General features: G+C 45.6%; 1 protein-coding gene across 3 annotated transcripts in view; it reads left to right on the top strand.

The window, feature by feature from the left end:
• The window catches only part of AMBRA1 (autophagy and beclin 1 regulator 1), a 127,395-nt gene extending 116,767 nt beyond the window's left edge, over positions 1 to 10,628 (top strand). For all 3 annotated transcript variants that reach the window (XM_071427429.1, XM_071427428.1, XM_071427430.1), the window contains 2 exons: positions 191 to 384; positions 9,041 to 10,628. In XM_071427429.1, coding sequence (XP_071283530.1) covers positions 191 to 384; positions 9,041 to 9,531 — 685 coding nt within the window. In that variant the 3' untranslated portion in view covers positions 9,532 to 10,628. The remainder of the gene's footprint in view (positions 1 to 190; positions 385 to 9,040) is intronic.
• Positions 10,629 to 12,124: the final 1,496 nt, after the last annotated feature.

The following is a 12,124-nucleotide window of genomic DNA, read 5'->3' as shown; positions in this document are numbered from 1 at the left end:
GGCTTGAAACTCAAGAGACCAGTGCCTGTAAATAAGTGCAGGTCACAATTACTTTCATCCCCATCCTCATGTTGGCAAGCAGGTGCCTGGTTGGAGTGGAGGCAAGAAGAGCCTCTCGTTCGTGTTTCAATCTTGCTTGGGCATGTTGCCTCCAGTGATCCTGGTCTTAATTGTTGTTCTCTCTTTTCAGAACCAGCAGAGCTACGTGGAGGACAGACAGGGACATGGGCCTGATGAATGCCATAGGCCTACAACCCCGAAATCCCCCCACCTCTGTGACATCACAGGGTACCCAGACCTTGGCGCCTCAGCTGCAGAATGCCGAGACTCAGACAGAGAGGGAGGTACAGGAGCAGGAATCCGCCTCTGCAGGGACTGGTGAAGGTAGGAGGTCAATCAGTGGTTCATCTGACAGAGTTTACCTCGTGATTTATGAGTTTCCACATAAGGTCCACATCCTGTCAGTGCATTTGGATACTCCTTTTATCTCTTCAACAAAGATTTCTCCCACCTAATTTTGCCTATAGCCAGGCATAGATGATCGGGAGAGTGAATCTCTGGCCATATGAATAGAAAAGTTGTCTTTTTCACATGCTTTGAGGAAGGAAATTTCATTCTTCTCCAGATCATTGTCCCTTTGTAGAATCACCTGTACTGCCTTCATTCCTCACACATCTCCTGATCTAACCATCAGTGGGGCTGCAAGCTGCAGAGAGTTATCCTTTCTGCCTCTGTGTTAAGAGTTCAGCTTGATCCTCCAACTTTTGCCAAAGGTCTGCAGGCTTCACAAGCTCAAGATTTTGATACAAAATAAAATCACTTCTGTAAATCATTGCAAATCACTTCTCACAAAGCATCTTTGAGGATACTGTTTAGTTTGATTGATGAGGTACGTGATGAGTGCCCAGTTCAGCTATACAAAAATGTCTCTAATGGTTAGCAGTCCAGGAAAACTTATCAATATGTAAGGAGCTGGAAACAGCTACTGTGCAATTCCTGTACAAAGTCACTAATCTGTTGAAACATTGATTTATCCAAGCTTCTTGTCTCAATACTGTAACTTCGTGCTTTCATTCAGCTCTGAAGGCGTGGCTAGGTAGGGGTTGGGCAGTATATACATAGGAAAGACAAGAGAAAATCAAGGAGACAGTTTTGAAGTTGTTGGTTCATGATGAACCTCCTTGGCTTTGGGAAGAAGCCCACAACATGCCTGTGTGTGCCTATATGCCTGCTTCTTCTCTGTCATTCTGAAAGTTACATTTTGGTACGTGACTCTTCCACAGTTTCTGCTGTGTAGTATCCAGCATGTGTGATATGGCTTTGTGTTTCTCTGATCTCAGCTCTTCTGTACAAAGTTAAGTGGGAAATTCCTGCCCGCTGGGGTTTCCGTCTGCTTATCTCAGCAGAGCTGAGATTAACCTCTCTGGAAGGTTGGTACAATTGATGGCATGTGAATAAGACTGGAACACTGACTGTCTGGACAAATGCTGAACTCATGGGAACTAGTTCTTCCACTGAATGTGGAACACAGACTGAGAAACATGGTACAGTGTGGGACCTTCTTGCATCAAGGCTTTTGGAATCAGTTACACCAGGAGAGTTCTCCAACACTGCTTCTCTCTCCTGCTGTTTTGCAATCATCTGACAGTTTCTTTATCTTTTTCTTTTTAACTTTTCAATTTCCAGATCTAAATCATAGATTTTAACTAGACTGTTAATGAGACAGGGAAAGGGCTGTTCTTTACCAGTGCCTTGGCAGGATATCTTTACAAAGAAGAAAAACACGTAACATTTGGAAGAAAAGGAATGTAACAAGCCTAGGACAGGTACTTCTCTTCATCTCTCTTTCTTGCTTGGAAGAAGAACAGCAAGTTCCACATCTGGTGCAATTTCCATCTCAGACATTGATTTACCACATGTCCCCTTGCAAATGGCCGCACCTGCAAAATGAGCTGTCACTCCTGTCAGCTGTATTGGGGCCTGTAGAACAAAGGAGTTACTGCAGTTTAAGCACATGCACCAGAGATGAGCCAAGATATTTTTACCTGTTGTTGGTCAGTTCCTATGCCAGTTGCATCCTCAGTGGAAATTACTGTGTAAGGGCTCAAAAGTAACTTGAAACAGGGAACTGTGAAGACTATAATGGTCAGGAGGATGAAGGAGAGACAAATTTTCTTCTTCTTTTACCAACACCTTAGGCAGTCAGCCAGCTACTTGTGACATTGGTGGTCTGGCTCATCTTTGTGCTTCACATTACACATGAGCATTACTGCCTGGTTGTGATGGTAAGCCAGCCATTTTCCTAGCATCATCAACTCTTGTGATGCGCATCCAGTGTGTTCCAGCAGGCAACAGGCAAGACCAGGTGCTGTGGTGCTTTTCTGATGGCTAATTTACCCACTGTATGTGCCATAACTCTGCCTGCTGGAAGGAAAACTGTGTTTCCTAATAGCATGATCTAGATGTCAGGGGCAAAAAGGAAAAAAAAAAAAAAAAAAGGAGAAGAAATGTGAGAAATGTGCTACCAGTAACTTGGGGTATGACCCAGGGCAAATTATTAATCATCTACTAAATGGGAATTAATCTTCCCATAGTACAGCACACCAGGGGCTGTAGAGATTAATTAGTGTTTTGTATGGGGCTTTGAAGATGGAAATCACTATGTAAAGGCTTAGCAGCATTATCATCAGCAGAATGGATAAATAAAGTGTGATTCTGAGTAATGTAAAGGAAAGTGGTCTAGTTATTGCCCTGCCATGAGGGGTGAAAAAGCCCCGACCAACTGACCAACCAAAAAAAAACCCTTGTAGGGTTTAAAAAAAAAAGGAAAAAAAAAAAAGAAAGGCTAATGCCACCCTGAGAGTGGGTTTCTGTCCTCTGTTGTATCAGCCCTGCTGTTGTGGGGAATTCTGGCTCAGGGCATTTCTTGCAGTTATGTGCTTACTGTACAAAAAAAAGAGAGTATGCAGAATTGCATCAGAAATCTAATTAAGTTCTGTGCGGGTATAAATAGTTTCCTTTTCTCATGCAAAGCTCTGCGGGGACTTTGCTGCTCTGATTATCTTTCTGCCTCCTTTGGAGGAATGAGTATATGATGACTTTATTAGAAGTGAATCCCTCTAATGTCTGAATCTTTCTGTTTTGCAGCAGTTAATAGCGGACTTGTGAACTCTGCTTCCACGCCACACATAAAGGAAAGGTAGTTAGAGTTGAGAGAAAACTAGGAGAGGTACCAAGAAATGCTTAAAACAGTGTTCAAACTGTCTCCTATTTTCTTTTAAGCTGACAGACATAGTGGAAATAGTGATAGAGTTGTAACTTTGAGGCACCCTTAATTAGAAACAATCTGTTGGGCGTTATACTATGTTTTCCTTGCAAATAGACAGGCATAATGGGAGTGGGATCTGTATTCAGCTGGCAGATTGAATCTCACTTAAAACCCAACAAAAATTCCTAATGAGATTTAATGGCCCAAAGTTTTAACATTGAAAAATTGTAATTCCTGGTCCAGACTGGGTCAGGCTGTGGCTGCCACTTGTTCAGGCTGTTGGATCTTTGGAATACAGTGCAAGGGACAGTAACTGCAGGGTCTGCAATTTGCCAAAGTTGCTGCAGGCTGAGGGAGAGGGACCTCTGCAGAGCTGCAGGACACTTGTTTGATAGTGGGCCCGTGCTGTCCCCTGGCTGTTGAGAGATTACCTGTCTTTCAGGTAATCCAGTTTTTAAAGAGGGAAAAAAAAAACCAACAACAAATAACTGAAAAGCAATTGTCATCTGATTTCCTACTGTCTGCATTGTCTTTCGGGCTTAAAACTCAGTGCTTGTTGTGCATGTAGGCACGTGTTATGAGTTACTGAAATTGTAGCCATCCGAATATTTGCTGTCACTGGATTGCTACTTTGCCTGTCTTTGGAGGAGCAACATATACTGTCATGCCATATACAGTTTTTAACTTGTTGGGTTGAAGTGTTTATCACCAGCCAGTATAGATTTCCATCAGTTGCAACTGCTTTCAGAGGTTGCAGCAGATTCATTTTAGAGGGAAGAGGGTTGTAAAATGAAGGCTTGGGTTTGTGAGATTCAGTCTGTTCAAACTATTGGTAGTGAAAAGACAGCACATGCAAGCAAAACTTTCCTGATAAAAGCAAAGGATCCTGGGAGTGCCTGAGGAGCACTTAGAAGCAATCAGTGTGCCTGCATGTGATGTAATTTATTTAATCTGAGACATTAGGAACACGTGTCGAGGGGCTGCTTGGGCAGGAATACTTTGTCCCCAGCCGAGCCTTATGAATGCTAACAAGAAGAAACATGTTGTTTGATGTTAGCTGAACATGTTCTTGCAATGCTGTTGTCAGATGTGATGTGACTTTTGTGTAGTTAGTGTGGAAATGGGAACTGGGACACCAGGGATCAGCTTCCAGATCTGCTTCTCATCCTCCAAGTAGAAACGTGGGTAGATCCCTTAGCCTTTCATCTGCCCGTCCATCTGTAAAATCTGCATCATGTGTCCTATAGAACTGCAAATTTTGGTTTCTCTTTAAAATCCTCTGAAAACCACTACCAAAATATACTTAGGTTCTAGAAGTATGTACTATGCAAGCCTTTACAGCGTGATCTACTCCAGGTACTTGGGTCTCTTGGGATTAAATTATGTGGGCTACTTTTAAACTCCCATTACAAAAGTAAGTTTCACTCATATGAATAGCCAAGGTGAGATATTACTAAGAAAATTCTTACAAGTTAAAGCAGTTGTATTTTTTCTGAGTTCTGTGGAGTTGTTTGCATTAACTACCTCAGAAAGGAAGTGTGAACATGTTTCTAGGCTTGGTTGGAAAGAAAAGTAATTATTGTGGCATTAAGGGAGATATAATTATTCATAGCTGGTTATACTGTGGTGTGCCCCTCCCTTTTCTATTCTTATGCAAGGGGTGAATTAATGTAAAAATGCTGATATTTTTATCTTTAAGCATCTGAATTAGTGGGGCAGCTCACACCTCAGAGCTATTATTTCATGTTCTCTGAAGACTTAGATATCTCTGCAGTGCTTACTGTTCTAATTTTGAAGCTTTGTTTGCAAACATGGTTCCTAACTACTGCTGGTTTTACAAAGCAGAATGTTGAAAACAGAAGAAAATTCAAGAGCAATGTCAGTATATTGCACAGATACAGGGGAGTCTGATCTCATCCTTGCTTCTGTGGACTTTGCATTCCATCAGGCGTGTGCCACCCATGCCCAGAGATAAACAAGTTGTACTGCCTACAAGTACTTCAGAATGCACTTCCTTTAGAAGTGGAAATACCCTGCCTTACGCCCAACTCCATCAAAAGTTTGCAAGATGTTTTGCCTGCATAGTTTTCTGTGTCAAATTCTTGTCTTGCTGGAGTAGCATAGAGGACTTTTAAAAACAAATGCATTAGCTAGGGAATATTTAGCTAAATGTTTGAGACAGCTACATTGACAGAAATCCTCTGGTCTTTGGGATAATTGCTCTCAAGAGTAATGTTTTGTTCTGTGTTTGGAATAGACGGGAGTTTGGACCTCTGGAAAGGTCACTTTGGTTACAGTAGAAAACATTTGTAGGAGCACAGCACTGCAGCAAGCTGATATGTGTGTGGTTTACAGCATTGCTGTTGTTTTGGGTAAGTCCCTGTGTGCCCACCCTGAACCTTCACCAAATGGAAGTCAGCTTATTTCGCTTGCTCTGAATACTAATGTAGTTTGCATTGGCAGCCTGGTGAAAGAATGTGTGTGGGAGTCACCAGGCAGTAGGAATGGGCTGTGTGTGAATCTGTGCTGTAGCTCAGCTCAAGGCAAATGGCACAGCAAGCTTTGCTCTGAACTAGTCAGCCCAAGTCATCGTTGAAACCTGAGAGAGGAAAACGGGAGGACAGTCCCCAAAGCAGAGGTGTTTGTTGGCTGCTTGAGTGGTGAGGCTCACTTCTGGCTCTTGATGGGCTGGGAATTTCCAACATTGCTGTATCTCTGGGATCTGAAGGCTCATGCCTTACTGATTCCTGCTGTGGCATCAGCCCTTGCCTGTCTTCTGAGGAAGAAGATGCCTCAATTGGAAATTCAGCCATGGCATATGGTAATTTAGGGGCAGAGAAGAGCAAGGGATGCTGTGGTGAAGCATATGTTTGTAATGTTAAGGAGCATTGGCTGGCTGGGAGTCCTTGCTGTTTTGCTGTTCCAGTGCTTCTGTACTGGACTTGTTTATAGTAAGTGATCTATCAAGAGCACAGTACCTGCTGTTTCAGGAGTTGTGTAGATAAGGCCTGTCTGGCATGTCTCTAGACCAGGTTGCAAATCTTGGCTTTCTTAAGCTTCCATTCCAGCCTGGCCAGATGGTTGGTAATGAAGTACGACTATGCCCTCAGAAGGAAGTGATGACTGAATCCAAAACCATGCTTCTCAAAACTTCCACTTAGTTCTGCTCATGATTAATGTTTCAATATCCCTTGGCATGCATGTTTTTCACACTGGAGTTTTCCAGTATAATAGCTGCCTCTGTCCTCAGTCTTTGTACTGGTCAGCCAAGTTCCTAGTTCATGCATCAGCCACATCCTAATTCATACATCAGCCACATCCTGAATAGGATTTCTCTGCTAGAGTTGTGGGTCAGGCTCTGTCCAGGGGGTATTCCTGCTCACTCCTCTTAGGCTGTGCTGCAGATTCTCATGTGGTTACAGATGTCTCTGTGGTCCCACTAATGCTCAAATTGAGGGGCAAGGTATAGTGCATGTAGCAGGTTTACTGCATTCCTAGCAGGAATCTACTTACACTACTGGTGAGATGTAAATTTGCCCTTAATGTCCATAATATTTCTGCAGGAGGACAATGTGTCAGCAGACTTCCTTGAGGATGAAATGAACTGTGTCCTGTGGTGGGGGATGCTGGCAGTGCTCGATGCAAGTACCACTGAGCCCATGAGAAAAGGGAATAAGCTGTCACTGACTGACTGCATGGTGTCTCTCAAGTGGCATGGTGTGGACTTTGCTGAGTATCTTAGCTCTCATGCTGGATACATGATCATCCAGTCATTTAGGTTGGAGAACACCTCCAGGATCATCAAGTCCAACCTTTGGCTGAACACCACTACGTAACTAAATTATAGCACTAATTGCCATGTGCTGTCATTTATTGAATAGTTCCAGGAATTGTGACTGCACCACTTCCCTAGGCAGTTAAAATGAGTCACCACTGTCTCAGTGAAAAAAGTTCTTCCTAATGTCCACCCTGAACCTTCCCTGGTACATCTTGAGGCCATTTCTTCTTATCCTGTTGCTGGTTAACTGGAAGAAGAGATTGGCTGCACCTCCTTTCAGGTAGTTGTAGGGAGTGATAAGGTCTCCCCTGAGACTGCTTTTCTCCAGGCTAAACAACCTCAGTTCCCTCAGCTGCTCTTCTTATGATGTGTGCTCCAGACCTTTCACCAGCATCATTGCCCTTCTCTGGATGTGCTCCAGTACCTCAAGGAACTTTCTTGTTGTGAGGGGCCCAAAACTGGGTGCAGGGTTCAAGGCATGGCCTCACTAGTGCTGAGTACAGGGAGACAATCTTCCCTGATCCTGCTGGCCACACTATTGCTGATACAGGCCATTGGCCGCCTTGGCCACCTGGACACACACTGGATCATGCTCAGCCACTGTCAGCCAGCACCCCCAGGACCTTTTCTGCTGAGCGGCTTTCCAGCCCCCCTTTCCCCAGCCTGTAGTGCCACCTGGGACTGTTGTAACTCAAGGGTACCTTGTTGAACCTCATGCAATTGGTCTTTGCCTTTGACCTAGCCTGTCCAGATTCCTTCTCAGACCCTTTCTACCCTCCAGCATATCAACACTCCCAACCAACTTACTGTCAACTGTGAGCTCACTGAGAGTGCACTAGAATCCCCTCATCCAAATAATGGATAAAGATATTAAACTCCACAGCCCCAAGTATTTTTTTTTCCTAGTCAGTGTGGCATTTTGTTTTTTATTGTGTTCTAACTCCTCCCTACATCTAGCCTTGTTGACATTTGTGTTCATTTCCTTGGTGCCAGGAGAGCTCACGGCTTTCTCCTCAAATCAGCACTGTGATAGCTTCATAGAGGTGGGAGTGAGATTTATTTCTTTAATAAGAATCAGCAAGATCCCACTGTGGAATGTTTCTAGCAGTTTATTATTACAGATTGTTCTCCCCAAATGCTGCGGGTAGGGTTTGTAGCAAAAGGAGGATGTTGAGAAACTGAACTGGAATGAACTTCCCTGTCATGGTGCTTTAATCTTCTACATGGACAATTCGTTGGTGAGATTTTGTTTTCCTGAAGTAATCTTGAGCAGCCAAGGTATCTGACGATGGTTCTCTCAGAGCTCACTACAGCCTGACAATAAAGGGAAGCCTCAGAGATAAGAGTAGACAAAGACTGTAGGTCTTGAGATGTTTTTTTTTTTATTCCTCGAAAGATATCAGTCAAGGGGAGCAGGAGCCTACACACTTGATCATAGCTAATGTGGAAGACCATGTTCTGTAGCTGCTGTTTGCTGTTGGACAGCTTCTTTTGTCCTCCCCTGATTTACACTGGGGACATTGCCAGTGTGTCATCTGCGTACTTCTCAAACAGGTGAAGCAGGAAAAGCCATGGGGTTCTTTAACACCATGGTGAACTGTTTGGTTTATTGCAGTGCAAACTGAGGTTTCTCTTCTTGTCCCCGTGGGTAGAGATAATCTCTACAGCTGTGATAAAGCATCCTGCCTCTTTGGCTACTACCCTTTCCCCCATCTTTATGGCTACATAATAGCTGCTTTTCCAAGGCTTGGACATGCAAGTCTCTGAGGGTTACCTGTGGAAATGACCAAGATTTTCTTGACAGAATTCAGTGCCTTTGTTTGACACTTAACCAAGTGGCAAGTTATGGAAATAAAATACTGGGCTCTGTGTGGAATAGAACCTTCATCTTCTGTCCCAGCACACGCACACTGCATGATGCAACTACTCAGCATGCTTTATTTTGTGTCGTAGTTTGCCTTGTGCACCAGAGTTGCTTCTGCTTTCTTTTGCAGGTGAAGGTCCAGAATATGGGGCCAGTGGGGAGGATGCCCTGAGTAGGATTCAAAGGCTGATGGCAGAAGGTGGCATGACTGCCGTGGTTCAGAGGGAGCAGAGCACCACCATGGCATCCATGGGTGGCTTTGGCAACAACATCATTGTGAGCCACCGGATTCACCGCAGCTCTCAGACTGGCACAGAGCCCACTGGAGCTGAGGGCACGTCGGCACAGCAGTCCACCTCTCAGCAGCTGGGCGCAGAGCTGGAGGGACGGATCCTGTCAGAGTCTGTGCAGCTGCCGGAGCGTGGCCTGAGCCCGCGGACAGCCCCTAGTGGGAGTGAAGGACAAAGCGCTGGTGACCTGGATCTGCCAGAGCAGGCTCAGTCCTCCATGGACACCGAGGGACCAATTGAATACAGTGACCTAACTAACAATAACCATCTTCCTGACAGTACCAACTTCTATAGTAATGACAGCACCAGTGGGGAGTCACGGAACAGGTAGAGATTGAGTTGTGTGTTGGTGCTACCCTTGTACTGCTCAGCAGAGACCTGTACCTCACAGCTGGCCAGGAGCTGGAAGAGCAGGGATGGGTGGCTCTAACAGGATGCTGATGGTTCAGAGGGCTTCTCTATCCTGGGTGATGGGGGAAGGGATAAGAATTGCAAGGGAAGCCATGGGAAAGAAAGCATACTTAACTTCCAACATTCCCACTGCTGAGGAGTTAACAGGAATACAAACCACACTTGCTGCACATCAGCCAAATTTTGAAGCCCCATGGCATCTCCAGAGCTAAGCCCTGCAACTTGGTGTGTCATCCTTTGTAAAGCCTTTTTCCTTTCCTTTTTCCTGCCCTTTTATACCCATGGAGCTGATCAGTAGAGTGAAGAAAGGGAAGGGGGCCTGCAGCATCCTTCTGGAGACAGGCAGTACTGGGCAAACCCAGGCGTGATGCTCCAGCTCTGTTGCTGGAGTGGAGGAGTCTTCCAGGCCACAGTCCCTCTCCATAGCACAGCACTGCTCCCCCAGAGTGTGGTGTTCTGAGACCAGTCCTGCCTATGCTGTGGTCTTTTCTGGGAAGAACTGGGCTTCACCAGAACATGCATGGCTCAGGATATGCTCACAGGTGGAATCTTTCCTTTTTAGAGTTAGTTTAGGACTTGGCAGGAACCGAAGCAGAGATGCCATATGGATGGGTAGAGGGACAAGGGCTACTGCTCTCTAGTCAGGATGCAGTTCTCACAAGGATGTTCTAAGCTGTGCCAATATTAACACGAATGAGCCACTCCAGTGGTTTCATGGTGCCAGGACTGAGCTGCACATCCTTGACAGGGGGCAGGAAGTCTCTTTTCAGCTCCAGGCCAGGGTGTGAGGTATGGGTCTGTGATGTAAGGTGTTGCATGTGAAATCTTGACCTTGTACATGTAGTTTCTAGTGGAGAAGTCAAGGCTCTGATACTTTGTTTTTAGTCTCAAATGTGATTTTCCTTTTCGTTTGTAACTCTCCATCCCTAGCAGGCTTATGGAGGAAGTACGGGGAGAGTGTGAGTGCTGACGAGGGAAACACCAAAGATCAATGTCATTAAAATATGACAAACCCTTGCTTGACCTCCTGTCTTCATTTGTGTGATAGTTGTCTCTGTCTTTGGCCTTGGGGATAGATGCATCCATCTCAGAAGCTCTAGGCAGCATGCAAATGTCAGATGATGACCACCTGTTTCCCCGGAGGAAAGCAGACTCAGCCTGTGAGAGGAAAGTCCAAAACTGGGAAACAAGGAGGTGCATTTGGGAGTCTTCCTTGCAAATCGCATTTTAACCAGTCTGGAGACGAGCAGGCACCTCTGCATTTCCCATCATTCAAGTACTGCACTAAGGAGAAAGAAGAGCGTTTCACCTATCCTGTGTAAAGAGCTGTGTAGAGGTGCAGCACTGAACGTCTTGGGCAAGCAGGGAGTGGTCTGTCTTGCTGACCCCTTGATGCAGAAGAAGGTTGCAGTATCTGGCTGTTCTGGATAGAGGAATGCACAGTCCTCTGTTACCACTGTGGTGTGAGGGATGTTTCCAGTGCTGTCTGAGCACCTGCCAGCAGCTGCTGTGCTCCTGCCCAGCTCCTCTAGATTCTCTGCTGCTAAGACATTACAATAAATAAGTCTGTCATTAGGCAGCACTCAAGCTCCCAGTCAGAAGAGTCTGTTAGAGAACATTAAGCAAATCTTCCCTTAAATCACAGCCTGGAGATGAACCTTAAATCAAATCAGCTGCTGCCAGGCCTTATTGCTGAGTGTTAATGAGGCTCTAAAACCTGCCCCAAGCCAACCACATCCCTGATCTGACAGGAGAGCAGCCTGAAAAATGGGATTCCCTTGTGTGGCAAGGAAGGTTTCATGCATCCCTGTTTTGCCTTACTGTGGAGGGGCCTGAGGATGTGCTGGCAGCTGGGAGCCAGAAGAGCTATATCTCAGATGGACAGACAAGGCAGTGCAGGTCTAGACAGAGCTGTTTATTGCTCTGCTTGAAAACAAACTAAAACAGAACCTGGAAAAAAAGCTGCTTCAGCTCAGCCTGACATCACTTCTTCCCTCTCCCTGCATGATTCCTGGAAGAACCTTGAGGCCCATTCTTGGTAGATGTGTTGCAGAGCATTTATAGATACCCATTTTCAGAAAGAGCCAAGCTATCTACAGAAAAATTTCCATCTCAGTTGGAGAAGTGTCTTGTGGGCTGCCTCGCCCTGTGCTGGCAGATTCTCAGAGCCTGGCGTGCACTGTTGCTGGGCGCTCTGGCCAGGCTGCTGTGCAGAGCCCTGAAGCCTGCTCTGTCCATGGCTTCCCCTTGGTCCAGACCTGCCCCCACTGGAGACTGTGGCAGAGCAGGGGGTGAGCTCCAGTGGGAGCCAGAGCAAACCACAGCCACTGTCTTTGCCATTGGCATGGGACGTCTCTGAAGCTCTAAAGCACTTTTCCATTCAAGACTTGAAAGGGAGCGTCTTCCTGATGAGGTAAGAGTGGAGGCCTGGTCAGAGCAGGCAGCTTTGTAGCTTTGGGCAAAAGGCTGCTATCAGCTGAGCCTGACTGCAGCCTGCCTTCCTACAGGCTTTA

Source organism: Agelaius tricolor, unplaced genomic scaffold (assembly GCF_023055355.1).
Source record: "Agelaius tricolor isolate 1412-34295 unplaced genomic scaffold, bAgeTri1.0.p SCAF_5, whole genome shotgun sequence".
NCBI lineage: Eukaryota > Metazoa > Chordata > Aves > Passeriformes > Icteridae > Agelaius > Agelaius tricolor.
The sequence above is the reverse complement of the archived record's forward strand: the minus strand, read 5'-3'. Positions and strand labels throughout refer to the sequence as shown.